Source organism: Hibiscus syriacus, unplaced genomic scaffold (assembly GCF_006381635.1).
Source record: "Hibiscus syriacus cultivar Baekdansim isolate YM2019G1 unplaced genomic scaffold, ASM638163v2 tig00006507_pilon, whole genome shotgun sequence".
NCBI lineage: Eukaryota > Viridiplantae > Streptophyta > Magnoliopsida > Malvales > Malvaceae > Hibiscus > Hibiscus syriacus.
In genome coordinates this window covers 505,786-531,308 of record NW_024062101.1, presented here as the reverse complement: position 1 = coordinate 531,308, position 25,523 = coordinate 505,786, and the positions used below count along the sequence as shown (strand labels likewise).

The following is a 25,523-nucleotide window of genomic DNA, read 5'->3' as shown; positions in this document are numbered from 1 at the left end:
CTTATTCTGTGCCATAAGTCCTCAAATTCAAATTCAGCAATCTTCTGAATGACATAATGGATATTATCTTGACAAAGAAAGTGATCGGCATAGAAGAAGTAGCAATGATGTATCAAGACTTGAGCTAACACCAGAGTGCATGTAGTGACTTGTTCATGGTTTTATGATGTAATCTTCTAGAGAACATGAATTGATGGTTAGGGAAAATAATCTGTTTGGTGATGCTTATCGCCCTCAGCATGAGATAAACGATAATCTTTCTTTATGAGCTGCTAATAATGTCATAGGAGAGTGTCACAAGTTCAATTCTTCATACTTTCTGGCTTATTGGACCACTTGCCTTCAAAAATGTGAAGTGCTTCATCATTCTGGCGTCTTTTTTTTTACAATAGAGGTAGATTAGGCAACAACTTGCTTTAAGGACCCTTCTCATTTGAGACTGTCCTGTTTGAAAATGTTTTTCCTCCTTTCTTTATTGAAGAATGAAAGAATTTTGTAGAATGTTGCCTATCATAGGTTCACAATAAAATCAAATCATAAACAATGAGTTTAATAAATATCAAATAAATTAACTACACTTTTAAATCATTCAAAAATCATAGTCCTATGGCAAGTGTCAAAATTATTGACTGATTTGAGGTATAGGTTGATTCTGGTAAAGTAAGGTCTCTCAGGTTCTCAGGTTAGTCCAGCATATATGTCTCTTTGGGCTTCCATTAACTTGAAGAAATGGTTGTTATGCTCATCTTGTAGAGATACTTCTTGATTCCAGAATCTCAGGAACGTCTTTGGGATGTGTGGTGCTTCATTTAAGAGCTTAAGATCATCTCTTATGTCGTTTGTTGCACCATTCAATATTCGAGCCGCCTTTTCAGGTTTTCAACTCGAATCCTCCTTTGGTTCTAAGATGTTATTTAAAAATTTATATCTTGAACCCTCCTTTTATCATTTTTCATATCATGCATTAAAGATTTTAAAAACCAATTTTTGCAAATAAAAATCAATCTTGAGAGGCGGAATGAATTCTGAAGATATTCTCTTTTACTTAGAAATCCATGTATGATTAAAATGGACTTTTCAGGTACATAACGTAGGCCATGGTGGTTACGAAAGAAAGGGATAAAAAGGCCCAAATAAGTGTTTAAGGGTAATCAAACCAAGGATCAATTCATTCTGATGCCATCAATCTTGTTTTGTTTGACTTGGATCTGCCTTGCTGGGGATTTTTCCATCATCTGGATCCCTCTAGACTGCCAAATTTTGGATTCATTTCCATTTTCTCATATCTCCAGCATTTCTTGCTCTTCTTGTTTGTACTTGATCAACCTTGTAACTTGAGGCTCAATAAGTCACCCATATTGATTCAATTTTCCTTTTTTTTTCTTTTTTTTTGATGGATGAGTATAATACTTCAATTGCTTTGAGCACCTCCTTTTCCTTTTGCATTTTGGAGGTTTTCCATTATTCTTGATTGGATTGATCTTCAAGCACTCTATATTTGACATACTTTGTAGTTCAAAACTTTCATGACTTCATGGAAACTTGTCTTCGTAATAAAACTGTATTGACAATCTTTATTCTTGTGAGCCAATATCCTTTACCATGCCCCCCAATGTAGAGGGTGATCTTTGGTTAGGGTTGAATTAGAAGAAAAATTATTCAGGCTCAAATGGGGACAACAAAGGATATATATATATATATATATTAAAGGATAAATGAAACAATGTCGTTCATCATCTCATACACATAAACCTTTGTAAAAAGAGGTATCCACAGGGGGATGAATATTCAAGATTAACTTTATTTACATGAAAAAATGTAATTAATGCATGATATATTTATTTCAATCAATCACTTCCCCTTCTTCTTTGAGTATGCCCTAATCACTCGAAATTATCATCAATGAGTTGGTCCATGATGCCTCATCTCGTCTCTTCTTGCAGTAAAATTCACGAATAATTGAAAGTTTGGTTCTTTTGAGGTCTTTTGGTTTATGATGGTTTTGTGTTTGGAAGGAAAATGTGTGACTTTTAAAGTCATGTATATGGTGGAATGGATAATATCATAAACCAACCAACTCTATCCGAGAAGGTAAACATCTAGAGTTGATGTCTCAAAAACAAGTAGAGACATTTCTTCAGAGTCTCAGATAAATGTAGTGTCAAGATTTGGTTTTGGTAAGGGTCGAGTAATTGGCATTGGATGGGATATATAATTTTACTACTTGCCAATAGATCTATAACTTTTGAAAAATTAAAAGAATATTTAATCTACTTGATACTCAATAATCTCAAGATTAAAATTTGTCTCCTTGCTCATAACCATAAAAGAAACACATATTTATTTATTGCACAAAAGGCGGAGAAAGGAACAAAAAACATATTCAAACAAGATGCTGAAAATAGAAAGTACTACAGTGGTAGATAATACTTCCAGTTGTTTATGCATCATTACTCCTCTATTGTTGGGTATGTACTTGGCCCAGGATTTTTATCCTTATTTGCTCCCCATTTCTTGATCATTTCTTGTGTCAAGACTCCCTTGTCGACGAGTGTCTCTATTTCCTTTAACAGTGACCAACAATTCCCTGTTGAATGTCCAGATACTCCCAAGTGAAAATTACAGAAGCTATTTTGATCATAGCAATGAGCATAAGGCTTTGGTGACACCTTCACCAATCTTGGTGTAATGTATCCGACGTTTAACCAAATGAGGGTACAGGTCTGAGATAGATTCTTGAAACACCTTCAGAGATTTTCTCGCTCGCGAGGCTATCACTTTCTTTGATCGTTCTGAACGAATGAATGCTCTCATGTTATCGAGGGGGTTCTGGGTGCTCATTTCACCTATAATTGGGGTAGTGTTCACCAGACTCCTTAGATTGCCCCTTGAGACCAAATCTTGAATCTGTCTTGAATTACCATGATCTTTAATAGGTTCTTGATCAGCAGACACTATCACATTGAACTCATCATTATCATTCAAAACCTTATTCACAGCCTTCACAGTGGGATCCTTTAAGGGTTTCTCTCCATGGAGTACAACATTTATCAGGTCCATCAGTTTTGTCATTTGCTCTTTTGAATCATTATGGGATTTTTTTACTTGATCAATCATCTCTTGTTGAGTCTTGATAAGTTTCTCTTGTAGTTTTTTCAATTCTACCAACCCTTGCTAAAATCTCATTCGTGGTTCTTATCCTTATTTAGGAAGACCAAGTTAGCTCCACTTTGATTTCAGAAATTCTGTCATGGAATTCTCCACGAATTACTCTCATGTTTTCATGTTTAAATGTATGTAAAATAGTTTAAAACCAAATGTAATTATGTAAAAATGAAAATGTAAATACAAACGTAAAAAATGCAAATGTAAATGCAAATGTAAATATGTGAATGTAACAATAAAAATGCAAATTGTATAGTACAAAAACAAATATAAAAGTATAAATGCACAATGAAAAATGCAAAGATGCAAAATGCAAATGCATGTATGAAAAGGTGTTTACTCAAGAGTGATTATCTTAGAACATATTTTATTGAACACAAAAGTTTCGGTACATCAAACAAAACTTTACATATAGGGATATCTTTCACTTCTAACTTCTCCAAAGCCCAGTTAGTTTCCATTTATGCTCAAAAGTTGAGTCTTCAGTCTGTTTCATCTCATTGTAAAGTCAGCTAAATTTATCATTTAAGAACCATATTATTTGTCTGGACTGCAACTTCTTCCATGACATTCTCTTTCATCTTCTGTGTTATTTCTCGGAGTTGCTCATTTTCCCTTGTAAGAGATCCTTTCTGTCCAAGAAGTTCTTGAACAAGATCTTCATATATGTTGCAGTTCTTTTTCAGCTTGGTGACCCCTGTGATCCACTCTTCTGGGGTACTTCCTAGGCCAGTATTTTGAAAAGCTTTACTGATTTTCTGAAAATCGTCATGCATAGTTTTCATTTCTGTGCTCAATTTCTTGTTTTGGTCGTTCAAGTCCTTCAAATAACATGCTTGAGCTTCATAAAAACCTCCTCCACTTTGAATGCCCTGACTGATGCTCTTACCATAGACTGCTTTTGGTATCAATCTGGCAAAATCTTTATGGAGTACTTTTGGTATTAATATAACAAGATCTCTGTGTGCATTGCTCGCTTCCATCCTCGGAGTTTCCTCAGGATGTCTTTCCTTGGCCACATCATATTTTGTTTGATCATAAAACTTTTTGTCCATTTATGATTTCTTTCCAATTTGATGAACAGTCTTTCCAGTTAACACCTTTTGGTTATGCCATGATCATGTAATGCAGGCACAAAACAAAAGAAATCAATATAAACAAGTTAAAACAAAACAAAATATATGAAAAATAAAAATGAGAAAGGAAATAAATAAATTGGTAAGTACCAATTAATGAAAAGAAAATATTCTACCTATCATGGTATATATAATATATCCTAACCTCATGCTTTCTAGTTCCATGCTTTGTTTGGAAAAATTAACCTAATAACATGATTACTAATTCGCAGGCATTTATTTAGAGAGAAAGATAATAAATTAAATAAATTAAAAGCTAGAGCTTATTTCTCCTTTGTGTACACCTATGGACAGGATTTCAGTACTTTTTAGATCAGGTGAAGTGCTAGAGTTTATTATATGCAGGGTTTCAGTTCTAGGAGTAAAGGTACCCGAATTGTCCTTGTTAGTACCCCCTTGGGCTGCTAACCCTCTATCCTAGTCCATCACAGACTAAAGTGGATCGAGTTCAATTCGAGGGGATACACTTCTCTATGCCTGACACAGAGAATAAATTCTCACGAAGACATAGAGCATATGAACCCCGAAAGTTACTTGCTAGGTCTGACACGGAGAATAAATTCTCACGAAGACGTCGCTTTCACTCCCACTTAAAAGGGACCAACTCAATTATAGAGCTTTATGTTATGTAATGCAAGTGTTGTGTGTGAGGAGAAATATTCAAACCTCTAACAGAAAAATAAATAATGAAATAAAATACTTGTAAGTAAAATGAAATATTAATATAAATATTATAAAAATAATAAGTATAAAAAATTTGAAAAGAAATAATTATAAATTAAATATATGAATTTTAAATTTATAATTAATAGAGACAATTTATAATTGATTTTAAAAGTTTGACCAGGGTCCCCAGTGGAGTCGCCAAGCTGTCGTAACCGGTTTTCGCCCATGCACGAATTTTTTTCTTGGCGGGAAAAGTGATGTGAATAAATGGTTTTTTAAAATAATTTGGGAGTCGCCATTTGCCTTTTGGGTCAGGTAGGTCGAATACCTAAAAATCATCTTTTAAAAGAGTTTTTAAGAAAGCAACGATTAAAAGATAAACTGATATGCGTTTTAACCAAAAATTTGTTCTTTTTAATAATAAAAAGGGATTCATGGTCGGTTACGTTTAGGGAAGGATTAGCAACCATACAACACCCAAAATTGGTACTTTTTAATTATAAATTGTCTCGATTATTAGAAATTTAAGAATTCAAATATATATTTAATTTATAATCAAATTTATGATTTTTTATATTCATATTTATTTATTTAGAAATATCAGAAAAGGGCTTCTATGAAATATTTCATTTATTTAAATAAGATTTATAATATATTTATAAAAATATCAGAAAACATACTTCTAGGTGTTTTAAGACAGTCATTTTCTTGATATTGAAAAATAAATATATATTAAAATATGATTATTAAAAGTAATTTATGAAATATAGGATTTTAATAGAAAATAAATAGAATAAATAAACAAATATTATTATATATATATTTATTTATATAAATAATAAAAATAATAATAATGAAATAATAATTAAAGCAATAATAATAATAAAATAATATTGCAAATAATGATTAAAATAAAAGGAAAAAAATAAATAGTATTAAAAATAAATAGTCAAAAATGAAAATTTAATGATTAAAATGTAAAATTATAAAACTAGAGTCCTAATTCGAAATATATAAAAGGTGGGCATTAAAAGTGTAATTTAACCATAATTCATAATACGAGATTAAAATAAAAAATACTAAACTATGAGGGACTAAATTTGATAATTACCTAAATATATATATATATATATGCTAATAAGAAGACTAAATTAAAATAATCAAAAATTGCTTTTAGTGACTAAATTGCAAGGTATACAAACTTGGAGCACTACGGATGGGGTTTACCCTTTATGAAATTACAGAAATACCCTCCCCAAAACGACGTCGTTTGGGGAGGGTTTTAAATACCCAATCGGCCGGCCCTTATGGGCCATTTTTCTCATTTCTTTCCTTTCTTTCTTTCTCTGAGAGAGAAAACTCTCTCTGTTCTCTCTAAACTCTCTCCCCGGAGAGAGAGCTGACCACCGGCCGACAACCATGATCCGTCGCCAAGCACCGCCGCACGGTGGCCGGAATTTACAAAACCATACCAAATCAAAGCTCTTTTAACCCTAAAGCCAAATCTGGTATCATTTTCTCCTAAAACCTCATAGTATTTCCTAGATCTAAAGATAATACCTTCGGTATTTTAACGGTTCGACGACGTTTTGGAGGGCTCCGATGGTCGTGGTAAGTTTCTCTCCTCTCTCAGTTTATTTTTCGTTGTTGGTTTGTTGTTGGTGTTGGTGTTGGTTCTTGGTTTTGTGTTGTTTTTGCTCTCTGTCTTTTTGTTGTTTCCGGTTCTGGTTTCTGTCCCCTTGCTCTCGTGGCTGTTGGTTCCTGTTTTTTGTGTTCTCCTCTCTGTCTCCCTTTTTTTTCGTCTTGCAGGTGATGGCTTTATAGCCTCGATGAGCCTCTCGTCGGACCGGGTATAAAGTCTAGTTCGGTGAGTCACCGAACTATGTGGTGACTCACCCCTAGAGCAGCAACGTGGGTGGCCATCTGGCCTTCTGGAGACTTCAGCGATGGTGGTGTCAAGGTAGCAAAGCGTCGGCAGCTGCTGGTTGGGTCACCTGGCATTGAAGGTGTCGGCTGGCTGACGAACGGCGACCATGTGGCCCTAGGGTATCATAACCCTAGGGTTTCTGCTGGGACCATCTGAACCGTTGGATCAATGCTAGATCCAACGGTGGAGAAGCAAAGCGGCGGCAGCACTAGGATAGAAAACCCAAGTTGGGTTTTAGGGTTTCTGATGGGTTTGCTCAGTTGGACCAGAATTGGGCTCCTGTTTGGGTTGTAATTTGGGCCTGTAATATATAATAAATAATAATATTAATAATAATAATAATAATAATAATAATAATAATAATAATAATAAATATAAAAAAAACCAATTGTAAAAAACTAGTGTCTTCACACTGCTTTTTCATCTCCTTTTTTAAATAATTCTTTCATTGATTCGGTCTCTCCTTTCGCCTCGCCGACAACTTCCCCAATTTGCTTTAATTTGGCTTTTTTATCATCTCCTATGCTTTCATAGAATTTGTATATTTACATATTTAAAATTTAATTTAATTGGAATCAGATTCGAATATTGGAAAGTTTAGACTTCAGTACAAATTCAAGGTATGAAGTGTGACTCAAGTTTTGCACTAAAAACAAAATAATTAAAACCCCATAAAGTCTCAACCAAAATAAATGTTAGGGTAAATTATACGTTTAGTACCTAACATGTTTGTTTTGGTCTGTTTTAGTACCTTAAGTTTTTTAAATCATACTTAATGTTTAGTTTTTTTTTATTTTAGTATCTGTCTTTAAAAATTTAACGGATGAGCTGACGTGGCATAGCTCCAGTAGACGGACGACTAATCCGAACGATAGACCATGAGAGAATGATGAGTTGACCAACATAGTCCAGTTTGAAGCCCTTCAGACGGTGGACCATGAAGATCAGAAGATAAAGAAATCAAAGATTCTATCATTGATTTAGGGAGATTGAGGCGTTTCTCGATGAAACGAAGGTCAGAATTGCGTTCAGGGGGTTAAAAAGGTGCGGGTTGAAAAGTTTAGACTTTATCGATCGACTAATACGACGACCGACGACTATGGACGCGATGACTAGCGAGCTTAACGGCGAGGTACTAAAACGAAACAAAAACTAAACGTTAAGTATGATTTTGAAAAAAATGAAAAATTTAAATACTAAAACAGACCAAAATTGATAGTTTATGTACTAAATGCGGAATTTACCCTAAATATTAATTAAGTGCATGCATGTAGCGTAAAATGCTTTTTGCTGCTTTTAAAAAGTGCAAAATGTACAATTACTGTTATATCAATGAGCTAATAATTCAATAAAAAATAATATATATTCTAAGTTGTTGCATATATCAATATTTTCTTTCTTCTTTGAAATTGATTTTATTGTAGAAGAAACATATTCTATCATTAAAGATACAATTTTTGGGAGAATACTATTGTAATGGCCATTATTGATTATTGCAAAAGAAAAATATGAAAGTAAAATAAATCATTATAAAATATTAACAGATAATTTAATAAAAAAATAATTCATACATATTTAATAGTCAAATCTATATGATGATGATAATGAGATTAGGGTGTCAGGAATTGTACAATGGAGGGACCTCTCTCGTTGCACGTTAATTTCACGTTCATTGAATATTTGTTTGGTGTTTTTTTTGTTTCCAAATAGTTTTGCTCTGTCAACAATTGTCCAATTCTGAGCGCATGAAATTTTGGAGGTTATGATGTGAGACGGTTAAATTACGGTTAAAAAATAATGTAATTGTTTAAAATTGATATCGAAAATATTATATATTTTCACCAGAAATATTATTTGTGTTGGTAATAATAATGGTAATAATCGGGAATATTATCATCGTATGTAAAATGCGACAAAAAATATTGACTTTAACATAACCGGTTAATTACTGCAAACATTATTAATCATAATAATATATTAGGTAACGCTTATGTAACGTAATAGGTAGCGCCTTTTTAAAGTTGATGGGGCCTTAGAAATCCGATAATAACAAAATATGTTAATTATTTAATTTGTTATCAGTATTATCAACATATTAGGTAACGCCAAAAATGTTGCTAAAGTTTAAGCTGATGGAGCCTTAGAAATCTGACGATAACATAACCGATTAATTCCTCAAAACATTATCAACCATAATAACATATTAGGTAGCGCTTATGTAACGTAATAGGTAGCACATTTTTTAAGTTGATGGGGTCTTAGAAATCTGACGATAACAAAATATGTTAATTATTTAATTTATTATCAGTATTATCAACATATTAGGTAAAACCTAAAATGTTACCAAAGTTTAAGCTGATAGATCCTTAGAAATCCGGCAGTAACATAATCGATTAATTACTTGATTTGTTATCAGTATTATCAACATATTACAGTGTACATTGTCAATTTACTTATTACTTGAACCTCGATACCAGTTTGTTTATATGTTAATAGTATTGTAAACGGTAAAATAGTGTTAACCTAACCGGTTAATTGGATTAATATCGGTAATTGTGTTGAAAGTATCAGTGTTGTTTAGATCGAAAATATCGATACCTATACAAAAAGTATCGAAACTTTATGTTTACGCCTATTATCATTAAACCGATAGATTTTGATCGTTTACATTGTAAATTTACCTATTACTTTAAAGTAATCGGTTTCGAAATTATAAGTATCGATACTTATGATACGTATATCGATACTTTCTGCGTGCATGTTGTTTGAGAAGCATACTGGACTAAAAGTATCGATACTTACACAAATAGTATCGATATTTTATGTTTACACCTATTATCATTAAATCGATAGATTTTTACTGTTTACATTGTAAATTTTCCTATAACTTTAAAGTAATCGATTTCAAAATTATAAGTATCAATACTTGTTATACATGTATTGATACTTTGTGTGTGCAAATTGTTGAGAAACATACTGGACTAAAAGAATCGATACATATACAAAGAGTATTGATTCTTTATGTTTACACCTATTATTAGGTACCGAGGTTCAACATATTACCGTGTACATTGTTAATTTACCTATTACATTTAAATAATAGGTTTCAAAATTATAAGAATCGATACTTATATGACAGTATCGATATTTGTACATTTACGCCTATTTTCATTATACCGGTAGAAAAGTTTATCGTGTACATTGTTAATTTACTTGTTACTTTAAAGTAACAGGTTTCGAAATTCCACGTATCGATACTTTATACATGTGTATCGATACTTGATGTTTACATATATTATCATTCTACTAATTGACTTTTACCGTTTTCATTGGAAATTAACCTATTACTTTAAAGTAATAGGTTTCGAAATTATAAGTATGAAAAATATATATATGTGTATCGATACATTTTGCGTGCAAATTGTTAGAGAAACATACTGGAATTGAAGTATCGAGACCAATATAACAAAGTATTAATACAATGTGTTTACGTTATTATCATTATACCAGTATACTTTTACTTTTTACATTATAAATTTACCTATTACTTCTACAATGCTCTTTATATATGGGTTATCATAATGTTGGATTTACACATAAGACATCTACAATGCACTTCAAAGAGGTAAAACAAAGGAAATCATCAATGGGGATGTCAATGCACTAATTGATTACTTTAAATCGGTACTTGGAATATCGATACTTGAAATTTCGAAACCTATTACTTTAAAGTAATAGGTAAATTAACAATGTAAACGGATAAGTCAATTCTTTCTCAGAATCCCTCCATGTTTTATGCAACTACGAGACATTTCCATATGTTCCCTTGTATTGTGTACTTGAACCTTGCCAAACAGTCTGTAGAATAGAGTCTCCCGCAAGTCGTGGTCGGAATCAATTATGTAGTTAGGATTATCCAGGTTAATCATGTTGACTGCATAGCCAATAAAACCCCCTTGTAGGGTCCAAATGGTAAGCTAAGAATTGGTAAGACAAGCTTTCTTTGAGGGTCATTGAACTCAACCCCTCCCAGGTAAGGACTGCATGATTGAACATTACATATAATAGTTGTATTAAGTTCTTGAAGATTTATTCTTCAATGTATATAAGAATAGTTGTAATGATCTCCGTTAACATTTCGAAACCAATAAGTATCATGCATGCAATACCTTATATCCTCGAGGCAGAGAAATGTAGCTATGCCTTTTATATTTTAACCGAATATGTTATTTATATTCAATCAATACTATTACCCAAGTCTCGATACTTTTGTGTAAGGTATCGATATTTTCGATACGTTTTCATTTTTTTTTCAATTCCTAAAGTATCGATACTATGATACATATACTTATAAAAGTATCGATACTTTTAACATATCCGATAGTACTTTACCGGTTTTGTCATATTGAAACCGATTTTTTCAAATTTTAACATGTTATATTGTCATGTATCGATACATGTGTATAAGGTATCGATATTTTATAGGCGCTATTATTGCAATTATTTTAAATTCCTAAAGTACCGATACTTTGGTGCATATACTTATAAAAATATCGATACAAATTTCAACCATTCTGGTCTCTTTAACGGTTTTGTCAAACTGAACCGGTTTTGTCAAAACTTCAACCTGTTAAATTGTCATGTATTGATACATATGTGTAAGGTATCGATACTTTCGCGACATTTTCCTCTTTTCATTTCTTTTAAATTCCTACAGTACCGATACTTTGGTACATATACTTATACCCTAAATTTCAACCATTCCGGTAGCTTTTTTGTAACACCCCAATTTAGGGGTCAAATTATAAGTTTTTGAAACTTATAGTCAGTTTTAGAAAGTAAAGGAAATTCATAGACTCAACCTTGAATTTATCCATTTTTGTAGGACAGAGAAAAATTTAAACCCCCTTCCCTGATCAGTCTGGTTTACCCCAAAAATTAATCCCAAATCCATCTCACAGCTGACCCTCCTTTGCCACCATATTCTGTCGCCGTCCGGCCATCGTTCGCCGCTCCAATGCCACCTATAGACTCACTGTCGAACAATGATCAAAACCCAACCCCTAGCCCGTCCTGAATCGACATCGTTCGCTGTAAATTATGCCAGAAAGTCATGTCAAAAACCATTCGTCATCGAGTATATCTTCGCCGATTCCGATTGCCACCTGCATTGTCTCGCCTCACCACCTGCACCATTGGATTCACCGACATCATGCACTTAAAACATGACCGATTTTGTTCACCGTGGATGCACCGTCATTGGTCCTCCGTTTGGGTAAGTTCTGATAGGTTTGTAGGTGAATTTGGTATGGTTTAAGTGTGATATTGGATTGGTTTTGGGTGTAAATGAATTCCTGGTTGTGTTGCGAGTGATCGGAATGTAAAAATGGTCCAGGCCACCGCCGCACGCACCATCACGTGCCGGCAGTGCACGTGGGGGTCTCCGACCGGTCCAAGAAATTTATAGAACCGGTCTAGGCAGAACCAACTTGTCTGCTCGACCCGAACCGTCGACTTTGACTCGAATCGTTGACTTTGGTCAGAGTTGACCGGTCTGACCGTTGACCGTTGATTTTGACCGAAAAAGTTAAATTTTCTGAAAATCTGTATTTTATTTTTTTCGACATTCTGAGCCCAAATTCGAAGTTCGTTTTGCCAGATTCGCACTCGGTTAGTCATTTTTCAAGGTTCTATCTTCAAATTCAAGTTAGTTTCTCATTTAAGTTCAGTTTCTAACGTAAATTCATTTACTTTGTATCCGAGGAATTATTGGACGTTGGATTCAAGTTCGAGATTGATCGATTGGAGTTTAAATGTTCGATCGGTGGGGCTAAGAAATCGAGGTAATATATTTCTACCTTATACATGTTTTATGGAATATGTTAGAAATTGATAGATATAAGGATGAGTATAATTGGTCACATGTATGTAGTGATGAATTCCTAAACTCGATTCAAATACTATAAAAAGTCAATAACCGGATAAGACTTATATGGCTCGCTTAAGAAAGTGGAAGACCAGTCAAAAATATTAATAATAAGTTCGGTGATTCAATAATAAATGAATTGATTTCAAGATCCGTAAATTTTGATAAAATTTATTTAAAGGCTAAATATCAGGATTTATGTGGATTAGAAATTACCAAAATAACCCTATAGGGGCAAAATTACAAAAATACCCTTGTACTATAAAAGACCAAGACTTCTCCGAAAGGTATAAAATAACTCTAAAAGAACCTACTGGATCAATTATCAAAAAAATTGCATAGGATTGAATTGAAAGGAATTATTGAAATAACCTCGAGATTTGTAATAATTATAATAACCCCTACTGATCAAAGAAACAAATACCCTGAACTCTAAATGAACTATAATACATGAAGCCTAAAATATCAGAAGTAATGTCATTGATAGATTGAAATAAATGATAAGTTCAGATTAAATAAAAAGACCGGACGAAAGAAAAAGATTGAAATACCCTAGATATGTAAAATGACCAAAATACCCTTATGTCCTAGAATAAGTGAATGTCTTGGATTAATTAAGGAATCCAAATAAGCATGGATGTTATACCATCCCTAAGATCCATTCGGCGATGATTCTGAAGATGATCTATGGATAAGAAATGTTGGTATTAAAGAGTGAATACTCTGAAAAGGCAACGAATTAACCGGTTGATATGCATTAGTTCTGGGAATTATTCAACTCGAGTTAACTTGATATTCCGATAGATCGACATAAAACGTAAATTTCCTGAATATTCATTTCTCCCTTATCAACTCAAATCATTTGAATCCTCCAATAATCTAATGCCCAAAATACTTCTGATTTTCCTAAATAATGGAACCACTCTGGTCATATCTGAAAATACAAGTAACTCAGATGTAAAGGATTTTGAATACCTTTCTGATTATTTAGTGCCTCCGAAAAATGTCCCAATACTTTATGAACATGATAAATCACATTCTGAATAATTGATGATCCTTACCACTAATGAACTCTTTCGATAGTGATTCTAATTTCTGACATTCTATCAGTATATTGAAGATCCCTGTTTCTCTGCCCGATAAGATTATCTAGTATCTCCGAACAATATCTGAAATCTATAGTGTGTTCCCTGATCACATGAATATTTTCTCTGATTTTTGTTCTGATCTATGCTCCGATTTCTGATATCTCTGTTTACTGACTAGAAATGTGTTATTTGGGGTACTTTGGTATCTGAATGACGACTCTGGCAGGTTCAGTTACTGCTGGTAATTTCTTGTATAGGTTTTACCCCGACTGGTAATTCCTATCTCTGGCAAGTTTAGTCGTTGCTGGTAATTCCTTTTATAGGTTCAACACCGACTGGTAATTCCTTATGGACCTAAGGTGACTCTTGGGTGGGCTCCTAGGCCTAATGGGCCTAGTGGTAAGACCTTATGGACCCTAAGGAACTCCCTTAGGGTGGCTCCTCTGATTTGTGCATTGGGTAAGTCCTTATGGACCTGAGGGCACTCCCCTCAGGTAGGTACCTACGCTTCGGCTAGGGTAAGACCTTATGGACCCAAGTTGTTCCCTTAGGTTGGCACTTACACCCTTTTGGGCCTAGGGTAAGTCCTTATGGATGTAATTTTGGAACTGCATATTGGCGTTCGGTTAGAGGGACTTACTATGGTTTTTGAGAAATATGTTTTAATTACTACTGTTTTAAAAATGATCTTTACATTTTCATGGTTTTGCGGGAACACACTAGACACCCCTTTTCTGATCTCCTGAACCTAGTCATCTAAACGTTTACTCTAAACTAGAAGCTTCTTGTCTTTCACTACATGAGATATCAGTAGGACCTTCGCTCAACATAAAAATCTGTAGATGTCTGAACCAATAAGAAAATTATGCTTACCTATTATGTGCATGTTCTTCAGCATCTTATGGTAGTTCTGTATTACTGAGCTTTTCAAAGCTCACTATGTTACTCACCTTGTCAGGTTAAAAGGATTAAACCAGTGCAAATATCGACATCAGTAAGGGAGTTCCACAGGCATTGCTTGCGGAGTACGGTGGATGTGATTAGGGGCATGTAACTTGTATTTTGTTTTTATATTTGAGTCTGAAATCTGTTTTATTTTTGAATAATGTTAATTTTTACTGTTATGTTTATAAATTGTTTTATGATTTTATATTTTAACAAAAATTTTAATTTTTCTGAGATTTTTACGGTGGGTCGCTTCGGTGGCCCTAATGTGACACCCCGGATCGGACCGGCCACCCGTATAGTCTGAGGGGGTTACATCTTTACCGATTTTCTTAAATTTCAACCGATTTTGTCAATTTCCAATTGGTTTTGTCAAATTCGTTACCTGTTTTGTCAAATTGAAATTGGATTTCTCAAATTTCAACCTGTTATATTCTCATGTATTGATACATGTGTAGATATCGATACTTTATAGGCGTTTTTATTGCAATTCTTTTGAATCACTAAAGTACCGATACTTTTATACATACAATTATAAAGGTATCGATACATGTCTACTTTTAACCGGTTTTCATCATTTTCTCATAAATTACTATGTATATCGATACTTTTATGCACTGTATTGATACCTACCGATAAGCTAAGTTTGACGATTTCCAATTTTTTTAATATTTCTTCATGTTTTTCACCTACAACATTATTATTACTGAACATTTTCGGTAGCGCTAAACCGACTTTGTTAAGTATCTTATTAAATTTCTGATCAGACCGTTTCTTAGCCGTATATTAATTAACCTTTCCTGAGACAATCCCATGAAATTTACAAAGTACACATATACTATTCCATTGATAGTGGAAACCTTTAGGGTAAACTATCCATTTGGTCATCCACTTAGTTTTTATTTTGGACACTTAACTATTATTTTTTTAATATTATACATAATGTTACGTTTTGGTCACTTATCATTAAGAAGTTTAAAATGATGATGTTCATGGCTATATGGACATACTCATAGAATTAATATTCTTGTCAGAAAGGTAGTTGTGTGAAGTATATCATCATCTACACAAACGACAGAACAATTCAAGGACATCACGTCTACTAGTCAGCCAATAAAGTAAATATACTATTACAAGGGAAGGTCCAAAGGAAGACACCTACCTATCCTATGTAACTATCGATCGTAGAATCTATCTCCACATCGATTCAAAATATTTTGATAAAATCATCAATTTCATTCATGTGAGGGATTGTTGGGAAAATGTCATAAATTGAAAATTTTGAGCCATATTTTCTATGGGTAAAGGTGGAGACTCAAATGATGAATTTAGTGATTCATATTATGTTTTATTAGACCTTTACAATGATATCCTATATGCTCAAAAAGTTGAATAATGAATGAGAAATTGATGCTCAAAGTATGACACTTGTGAATTGTGTAAGGAAAATGGAAAAACATATATCCCATATTGGTATGATAATAAGCATGCGAAGTATTTTTATACACCAACCCACTTGTTAGTTGTTGAATGATTTACGCTTTGATTGTGTCTCGCGCATAGGTGTAGAATGGGTGTAAATTGAAGCTTACCAAACCCATCGAGGTTGGGGTCACACTTGTATGATGTGGCTACGTATTCGATTGAAATATGGTATTTAAGTGAAACTTCTATAAATATCGTGCAAACCTTTTTGGTGGTTAAACACAACTAAAAAAGAATTCTTTTCTTCTCCTTTGGATTTTAAAGATAGACGATGATAATGATATAGTTCATGATCTTTACAACTATGCAATTGTAGCTTATCATCTAGTTGTTGTATCATAGGAGACAGACGATCAATGATCTCAAGTACCATAAGAGTGGTCGAAATTTTATCTTAAGGAAACTGCATAGCTCCAAGCCTCAACATGTTTCCTATTAATCAGTTTTTCTGTCTACGACAAGTAATCGATTTAATATTGTTTATATTCGATTTTATTTTAGATATTTTATATGTATTTTAATTATGTTCGATTCAAAAAATATTATCAATATTTGTTTATTATTTCATTCTTGGATTAACATTTTTTTAACAAAATGTATAAAAACTCTTTATTTGGTTAAATGAGAATTCTACTCAAATAAAAGTATTGTATGATAAACCAACTCAAATTTTAGATTTCAAAATCAATAAGAATTATATGAAATAAACTTTGTATTATCTTCATAACATAAAATTTAATATAAAATAATACTCAATAAAAACGTAGCTTAATTTGAACAAAATGTGCTAACAAAATAACTAAAATAACTGTGGCTGAAATTGCTGAGATCAATTCTTTACCAAATAGGTACTGCCTCGGTCACTATTAAAGAAAAATATGCTTCTACATCTTTTGCACCAACACTTTCCTTATTCTTTTTCTCTTTAAATAAAAAAATATTCTAAAAGAACAACAACAAAAGCATTATTGATATGATATAGGAGGAAGGATCGGATCGTACCTCTTAAAATTTTAAATTCTCTTATATTTTATGTATTTTTTTATAATTTTTATTGATTATCTAATTTTATATCTCTTAAATTATCTAATTTTACATCTCTTACATTTTTAATATAATTTTTTAAGTTTTCACCCCCTTAATGTAAATTATTACGTATGTCCTGGCTATTAGAATCAAATAGAACGAATCCAAATATTTGAGATGATCCCATGTCTCAATAGGTAAGAGGCTGACGACAGAACAAAAGAGAGCAACCAAACGATTGAATTTCTTACTTTTATTCTGCTGTAATTTGATATGTAAATTTGATTGGTAAAAAAATGTTGATGCTTTAAGAACTAGTAGTAACCGACAATAAAATTATAAAAGAAGATTAAAGGAGAAAGATATTATACAAATCTACTTATTATGTTTTAGAGGAAATTATTTCAACCTGACATCATTCAAATCAAACCATATTTGCTTGAAAACCTTGATGATAAGGCCATGATATTCATCAGAATTAAGGGAAAGATAACAGGCCAGCAAATCCTCCAAATCCTTTGATGTCCTGATGTTGTTCTCCCTAATCATTTCCACCATTGATTCTCTGAAGTCTCTTTGAGGGTTGAACGACGACTTCACCACCGCGAAACTATCCGACAGACTCCTCCTCGACCTCGACCTCGAACTCGAAGACATGCTTTTCTGGGCATGACCCTGTAGTCTTCTGCTTCCCATTTTAGGAGAGTTTATTCTCAGCCTTAGCCCTGTAGAATTCACACAAGATCTCCTCCCCTGACACGTTTTCTTGTTTTCTTTCACTAAATATGAACCATGAACATTGTTTTCTTCAAATTTAGCTGAATTCCTTCGATGATTTGTTGGTTCCATGTTCTGTTCCTTCTTATAGTTGAATTCAACGGGCTTAGTTATGATCCGAGGGAGTTGAAGTTCAGAAAAGTTGTCAAACTCGTCCATCTTGTTGAATTTCTTGCTACCTTCATCGACAACGACGATGTCCATGGGCTGAGAATCCATGGCTTTGCAGCTAGAAGAATGCGACAAGGAAACCATATTATCGAACGATTGAGTCGTAAGAACGCAGTCAGACCTGAATTCTTGCGGCGGAGAGACACCATCAGAGGAGGAAGAAGCTGAGTATTGCGGCGGAGAATCAGGCTTTGTCCAGAGTGTGGCACGATAACGACAACCGGCAGAAACAGAGGAGCTAACAAGCTTCCTAGAAGAAGAAGACCTGATGTTACTTTTCCTTGATCGTTTTTGAGAGGATTTTCTCGGCGGGTCAAGTAAATGGGAACCTGCAGATTTGTTGTTTGTTGGAGCAACATAAAATCCATCACTGGGGACAAGCTCTCGAGTGAAGTAATAAGATTTTCTGGGATAAAAATGGTGGGGCTGCTTGGTTTTTGATGGCTGTGATATTGATGAAGAAGGTGATGAAATCTGGTGGTGGTGTTTGTTGGAAGAATAGCCATGGTTTCTGGGTTTTCCCATGTCTTTAAGCTTGTAAAACCAGGCATTGGGCATCATATCCGAGAATTGAAACCTGTAGTTTCCCATCAAATTTTCTCTCTGTTTTTCCTGGGAAAAAGTGAACGAAATGGGGGTATTTGAAGAAATAAAGGCAAGAAGAGTGGGGCCAGGTGTTAACTGAGTTGAGGTGTTGTTAATGGGGATTAATGAGTAATCAGAAAATTTTATATTCATATTCATCATTTTTTTTTTTTGGTATATCCAAATGTATACTCAGGTTTTGTCTGAGACTAATCCTCGAGGTACTGTCGGGCACGAAGATGGGGATCTCTCCCAAAAAATTTATTACATCCACAAGAATTCGAACTAGAGACCCCTTACTTAAGCGATCAGAATCCACTCAGACTAACTTTCGTTGGTTCATCGTTACTTTTTTTAATACATGTTAAACAAAGATATTATTCAATGTTATTGTTTTAGAAAATTTGGTAGGGCCCTAGGATCTATGATTTTCGTACTACGATTAACAATGGGTAGTTGGTTTATGTCTTCTAATCAATTAGATTGCTTTTTAGATTAAATAATTTAGTAAGTAATTTAGTCGGTTAGTCTAGTGAAAGATATATTAAGAATAGGTATATTTTTAAATCTAAATTTTCTTCTAATAATTATATATTTTAATGATTGTGTCACTCTAAAATTTTATCTGTACCCATACAATATAAAAATTTTATGGGATTAATATATATGTGTGTCACCCTGAAAAATATTTTTAGATCCGTAACTGAATTAGTCGAGTTGTTTACTTTATTCCTTTAATATTTCTTTAAGTTATGAGTTCTAGACCTACTAAAAGTATTCATATTCTTTTCTTTAAAGTCTCTCATCCTCTTCTTCTCTCTAGAAGGGATTATGATTAGTTTGGAATTTGTCAAAAATAAATAAAGAGATACCATTAAGTTATTGATGTGGTCACATCTATATTGGATCTAGAAGTAATGCCACAAGATCCTATCACCCGATCTAGAGCCACAATTCACGGAAGTACTATTTGTAACACCTCAAATTGGGGTCAAATTGCAAATTTTAAAAAGTTGTAGCTTGGTTTAGAAACATGTGGAAAGTTTAAGGTTTTGAACCCAAATTATCCATTTTTCTTGGACATGAAAAATAAACCCTCTTTCCCGATCAATATGGTTTCCCCCAAAATATTAACCCCAAATCTTCTCCCCGTCGACTCCTTTCGCCGCCTCGATCTGTCGCCGTCCGGCCACCTCAACCCGAGTTATGACCACCGAAATACTCATCGTCGAACGGTGAACAAAACCCGACTTCTATTCATTCGAAAACCGTCACAGGTCGCCGTGGGGAGCTCACAAAAATCATACGAATCCTTAGCCCCGCCGTTCATTTTTTCTCAAATTTCGGTTGCCTCGCTCATCGTTGTACCTCACCGCCGCCATAGTCGTGTTCCTCGATCTGTTGCGCTCAAGACCGACGGGGTCGCGTCAACGTCGACGATTTCGTCTGGTCGTCGGCATGGGTAAGAGTTTGACTCTTTTATTTATTTTCGATGAATTTTAAGAAGTTATTGGCAATTTATTGGTTGATATTGGGTATTTGGAGTTGTAAGAGAATTCGATCGTCAATCAACCATCTTCTCGTAGGTTCGCGTGCCCTCACGCACCACCGAGAGCTCATGGGACTTGCCCACGCTCCAAGGAAATTTATGAAATCAGGACGACCCGACCTGCCTGCCCTACCCGCTTGACCCGACTGAGTCAACCTACACTGAGTCAACTCGGCTGAGTCAATTCACTGGATCAACTCGTTAACTTTGACATAGTCAACCCGTTGACCATTGACCTTGACTTTTACCAAAAAGTCAAACTTTTCGAAAAGACCTATTTTATTTTTTTCGACGTCCTGAGTCCGATTTGAAGTCTGTTTTACCAAATTCGCACCCGGTAAGCCGTTTTTCAATGTTCTATCTTCGATTCAAGTTGGTTTCTAAATTAAGTTCAATTTGTAATGTAAATTTGGTTGCTTGGTATCCGAGGAATTACGGGGCATTGAATTCAAGTTCGAGGGTGATCAAATGGAGTTAAATGGTTGATCGATATGGCACAAAAATTGAGGTAATAGTTTACTACCTTTGAATGCTTTTCGGGACTCACTGATAAATGGTAAATGCATGAATGGAAATAAATAGTCCATTAGGGTAGTTAGCTATCTTGGGATTTAGAGGAAAATTGGATTAAAGAAGGAACATTGTATAAGACTCTGACGACTCGAAAATGAAATTGGTAGACTGATCGGAAACAAATTTCAGTTCAATGAATAAATCGATCAATCAATCAATATCAGAAAGCGTAATTTCTGATTAATCTCGTTAAAGATTAAATGATGGAAATATTTGGATAAGAAATTACCAAGAATAGCATTTGGGGTAAAATTACGAAAATGCCCTTATACCGAAAAATGACCCAGATATCCCCTAATGGTGATAATAACCTCAAGTGATTAAATGAACAAAATACTCTAAACTCTAAAGGAACTAGAATATATTCAAGCCTAAGTTATTCGAAGTAATTCCACTGTCATAATTAGATGAAATGATGATAATATCCTTAAAGTGTAATATGATTCGAAGCACGTTCAAGCCCTGGAATAACTAATACCCACAACTCTGAAATGAATTCAACAACCTCAATGATTGTGGATTAAATAAATGATTGGATAAGTCTAGAACTCTGATGAACTTACATGATATACCATTCATTTGGGTTATGAACCATAAATCAAGTAAGTCGACATTTTCTGATACGTTGAATCGTGGAAATGAAATAAAGACCTATGGAAGATATGTTTGTCTCCTTAAGATTTATTCAGAGAAGATTATGAAGATGATCTTTAGACAAGAATTGTTGGTATTAAAGAGTGAATACCCTAGAAGGGCAATGAATTGAACAGTCGACAGCATCAGTTCTGGGAGTTGTTCATCTCGAGTTGTTCGATAATCCGATTGATTGACATGGATGGTAAATTCTCTGAATTTATTTCTCCCTTATCATCTCAAATCACTATGAATTCTCTAAGAACCTAATACCCAAATGCCCCTAAATTTCCTGAATAATAGAATTAAATTCGGTCATATCTGAAACATAAGTAACTCAAATACAAAGGACTCTGAATACCCTTCTGATTTCTTAGTGCCTTCGAAAAATGTTTGAATACAATATGATCTTGATAAATCACATTCTGAATAACTAATGATTCCGTCAGCTAATGAACTCTTCCGATAGTGATTCTAACTTCCGGCATTCTAATGGTATACAAGATCCGTGTTTCTCTGCCCGATAAGACTATCCAGTATCTTCGAAAATATCTGAAACCTCTAGTGTGTTCCCTTATCACTAGGATGTTTTCTCTAATTTCTGTTCTGATTTCTGTTCTAATTTCTGATATATTGGTTATGAATGAAAATGTTTTATTTGGGGTATCCTGGGATCTGGTATGAAGACTCTGGCAGGTTCAGTCGCTGTGGTTAATTCCTTTTATAGGTTATGCACCGACTGGTAATTCCTTACGAACCTCCCTTGGGTAGGCTCTGCGGCCCCGAGATCTTTCTTAGGTAGGCCTCCGTGGCCCCGAGAACTTTCTTGGGTAGGCTCTTGGGCCCCAAGCTTTTTGGGGAGCTGAATATGGCGTTCGGTTGGAGGGATTATTATGGTTTTGAAACATGTTTTAAATGGTTTGTGGGAACACACTAGATGCCCCATCCTGATCTCCTGAACCCAGTTATCCGAAATATTTCCCTCTGAACGAAAAACTTAATGTATGTTACTACCTGAGATATCAGTGGGACCTTAGCTCAGCATAAAAATCTATAGATATCTGAACCAATAATGAAACATATAATTATCTGTTATCTGCATGTTCTTTAGCATCATCTAGTAGTTATATATTACTGAGCTTTCCAAACTCACTATGTTACTCACCATTTCAGGCTAAAAGAATCGTATCAGTGCAGCTATCAACTTCAGTAAGGGAGTTCCACTGGCGTTGCTTGCAAAGTACTGTGCATGAGATTAGGGGCATGTAGGTTGTACTTTGTTTTATATGAGTCTGGAAAATTATTTCTATTTATGAATGTTGACAAATTTTACTTTTGTATTTTTAAATGATTTTATTTTTACATGTTTTAATCAAAATGTTAATTTTTTTGAGATTTTTACGATGGGTCGCTCCGGTGCCCCTAATGTAACACTCGGATCGGATCGGGCCACCCATATCGGCCTGAGGGGTTACACTATTACTCAAGTGTCTTGATGCCTTTGGTTCGTTTGATAAGTTACCAGCACTTGATGATAAGTTCTATAATGTTTTTGCAAGTTGAAGAATAACTTACAATAGCTCACATCTTTATATTATGTGATGCATGTTATTTACTTAATTTATTATTGATTCACATTAGTTTTATATTCATTCAAATTGAACTCATTTCATTTCATTTATAATATGACAGCATATTAATCATGATTCCTTTAGCTCATTAAATGTAATTTCAGTTCATAAGGCTTATATATTAGCTCACTAATATCACACCATCTTATACTTAGCTCATGACATTAATCCATAGCTCACAAGCAATTAAACATGCACCACAACAAGCTTTTTCATTTATTCGAGCTCATTCCTTGCATTTTACCTTAGTTTATTCATTTGTGTAGGTACATCAATGGACATCACACATATTGGTAGCTTGGTGGAGTTAATATACAGCTCACAATCAGCTTATAATCTTAACCATTTTTATTTTATAAATCATCACCTTCTCAACACTTAAACCATTTTCATTTCTATATAAACAACCCACCGTATTCATCTACATCAACTACCAAACCATTCTCTTTGAACCATTAACTTACATTTGCAGGTTGGTTTGCTTCCTTCATAGATTCACAATTAAAAGAGTACAACACCCTTACATCAGTTATATATTTAATCTAATTTAATTTGTAATGTGAAATATTAGCATGGTTGTCAAATTGATTCATTGAAATTAATAATTTTATGAGTTAAATTAATAGGATAAAATTAAATAAGTTACGTGATCATTTATAAACAAAATTCAAGATAAAAACTATTAATGAGTCAATCGATTAAATTAATTTTTGAATTTTTTTTATAAACTTTTATTATATGAAAATTTATCTACGGATATTGATGGTCTATAGATTCAACTATTGATATGATTTTTACAATATTTTATAAATAAATTTATCTACGGATAGAGATACGTTGTAAATTTGAAATTTATTTTTTGTTTTATTTGTTAAAGCCCATTTTCGATTTGACTTATTCTTGGCATATTTTTTAAATTTAATATTTGAAAACAAAAAAATATTAATATATTTAATGGGAATAATATATTTTTATTATTTAATCAAATATTACTTTAAATATTTTATTTGTATTAAGGCATGCCACGAAAGAAATGTATTTTGTAGGGCACATCTATACTTGAAAAGTTTTTAGGATGAAGTCTCCACCGTTTATATCAGCTAGGATCAAGATGAAAGAATTAGAATAATGGATCAAAATGTTAGAACATTGTATTGATTTTATTGAAAAAGAAGTAATACGCACGATACGTGTCAGAGACACATATTTGCACAAATACGAGCCGCTCGAACGACGATAGTATAAGCATTATCTTCAATCACTAAATAAGTGTAACACCCCCAACCCGTATTCGATCCGAATACGAGTCTGAGGTGTCACATTGACTTTTCAAAACATTTACTTGTATAAAATAGTGAGTAATTTAAAACTTTTATAACATATAACTTATTCAAAACGTTTACAAAACTATTCAGAGCTTATACAATATATTCTTTTGAATACATGCCAACTAGAACTTTATATATTAAAATACATATTATCCACCTCTCTTCTGATTTGACCTTCAGTAAGGAGAACTGACATGTCTTGTTCCACATTGCTCTTTACTCTTCTTGAAACCTACGTGTAAATCACTTACACGCTAAGTCTATGACTTAGTGAGGCATAAACATATAATGTAAACTATAACTTGTAATCATGCATGAACAATTACTGCTATCACATCATACCCAAACATATATCCATTCATATATCAAATCCACACATGCATATAATTATCTTTTTTTTCTATCATTATCATATTATTACCATTCATATTTTATTCTCTTGTTTATATGATCTATTATGTTCATATCATATATCTTATAACATATATAATAATCACTAACAAACATATATCATATCATATAATTCATATCACAAAACACATATATATATCAAATACATTGTATTCAATGTTTCTCTTATTAGCCCATGTACACTTGTGAGAACTGTAGATATGTGAGTCTATTGAGGTTGTGCACTATGCTGTCACCATAACTCGTATGGGGTCCCACTAGGGGCTATGACATTTTTGTTCTGAAGGACCACTATGAAATATCCCGAAGGATCACTGTATGTCCGAAGGACCGCGTAGACCCTCGACTCTTGGCATGCCAACTATACCTATAGCTCTCGTATCATATAACATGGGCATTTTCATTTATATCATTTCACATATACACTTTCATATTACATGTCATATAAGCTCATAGCTTGTTTCACATATACATGTAGTCACATAGCTTCTTTTCATATTC

At 33.5% G+C, this 25,523-nt stretch overlaps 1 protein-coding gene across 4 annotated transcripts; it reads right to left on the bottom strand.

Annotated features, from left to right (window-relative positions):
- Nucleotides 1–200: 200 nt before the first annotated feature.
- Nucleotides 201–18,992, bottom strand: LOC120200717 (transcription repressor OFP1-like). 4 transcript variants are annotated; one of them, XM_039201480.1, is made up of 4 exons: nucleotides 18,163–18,988; nucleotides 17,774–18,129; nucleotides 14,684–14,689; nucleotides 201–211 (listed from the first exon to the last, which is right to left on the bottom strand). In XM_039201480.1, coding segments are annotated over exons 1-4 (1,104 nt in total). In that variant the 5' UTR covers nucleotides 18,904–18,988; the 3' UTR covers nucleotides 201–210. The 4 variants fall into 4 exon arrangements, with proteins under 4 accessions (XP_039057411.1, XP_039057410.1, XP_039057414.1 ...); XM_039201479.1 differs by having other exon boundaries at nucleotides 17,774–18,986; XM_039201483.1 differs by lacking the exons at nucleotides 201–211; nucleotides 14,684–14,689 and having other exon boundaries at nucleotides 17,764–18,433; nucleotides 18,578–18,992.
- Nucleotides 18,993–25,523: the final 6,531 nt, after the last annotated feature.

Excerpts from the sequence above, each read along its gene's own strand:
- LOC120200717 (XM_039201478.1), bottom strand. The coding sequence starts at position 18,903 with ATGGGAAACTACAGGTTTCAATTCTCGGATATGATGCCCAATGCCTGG.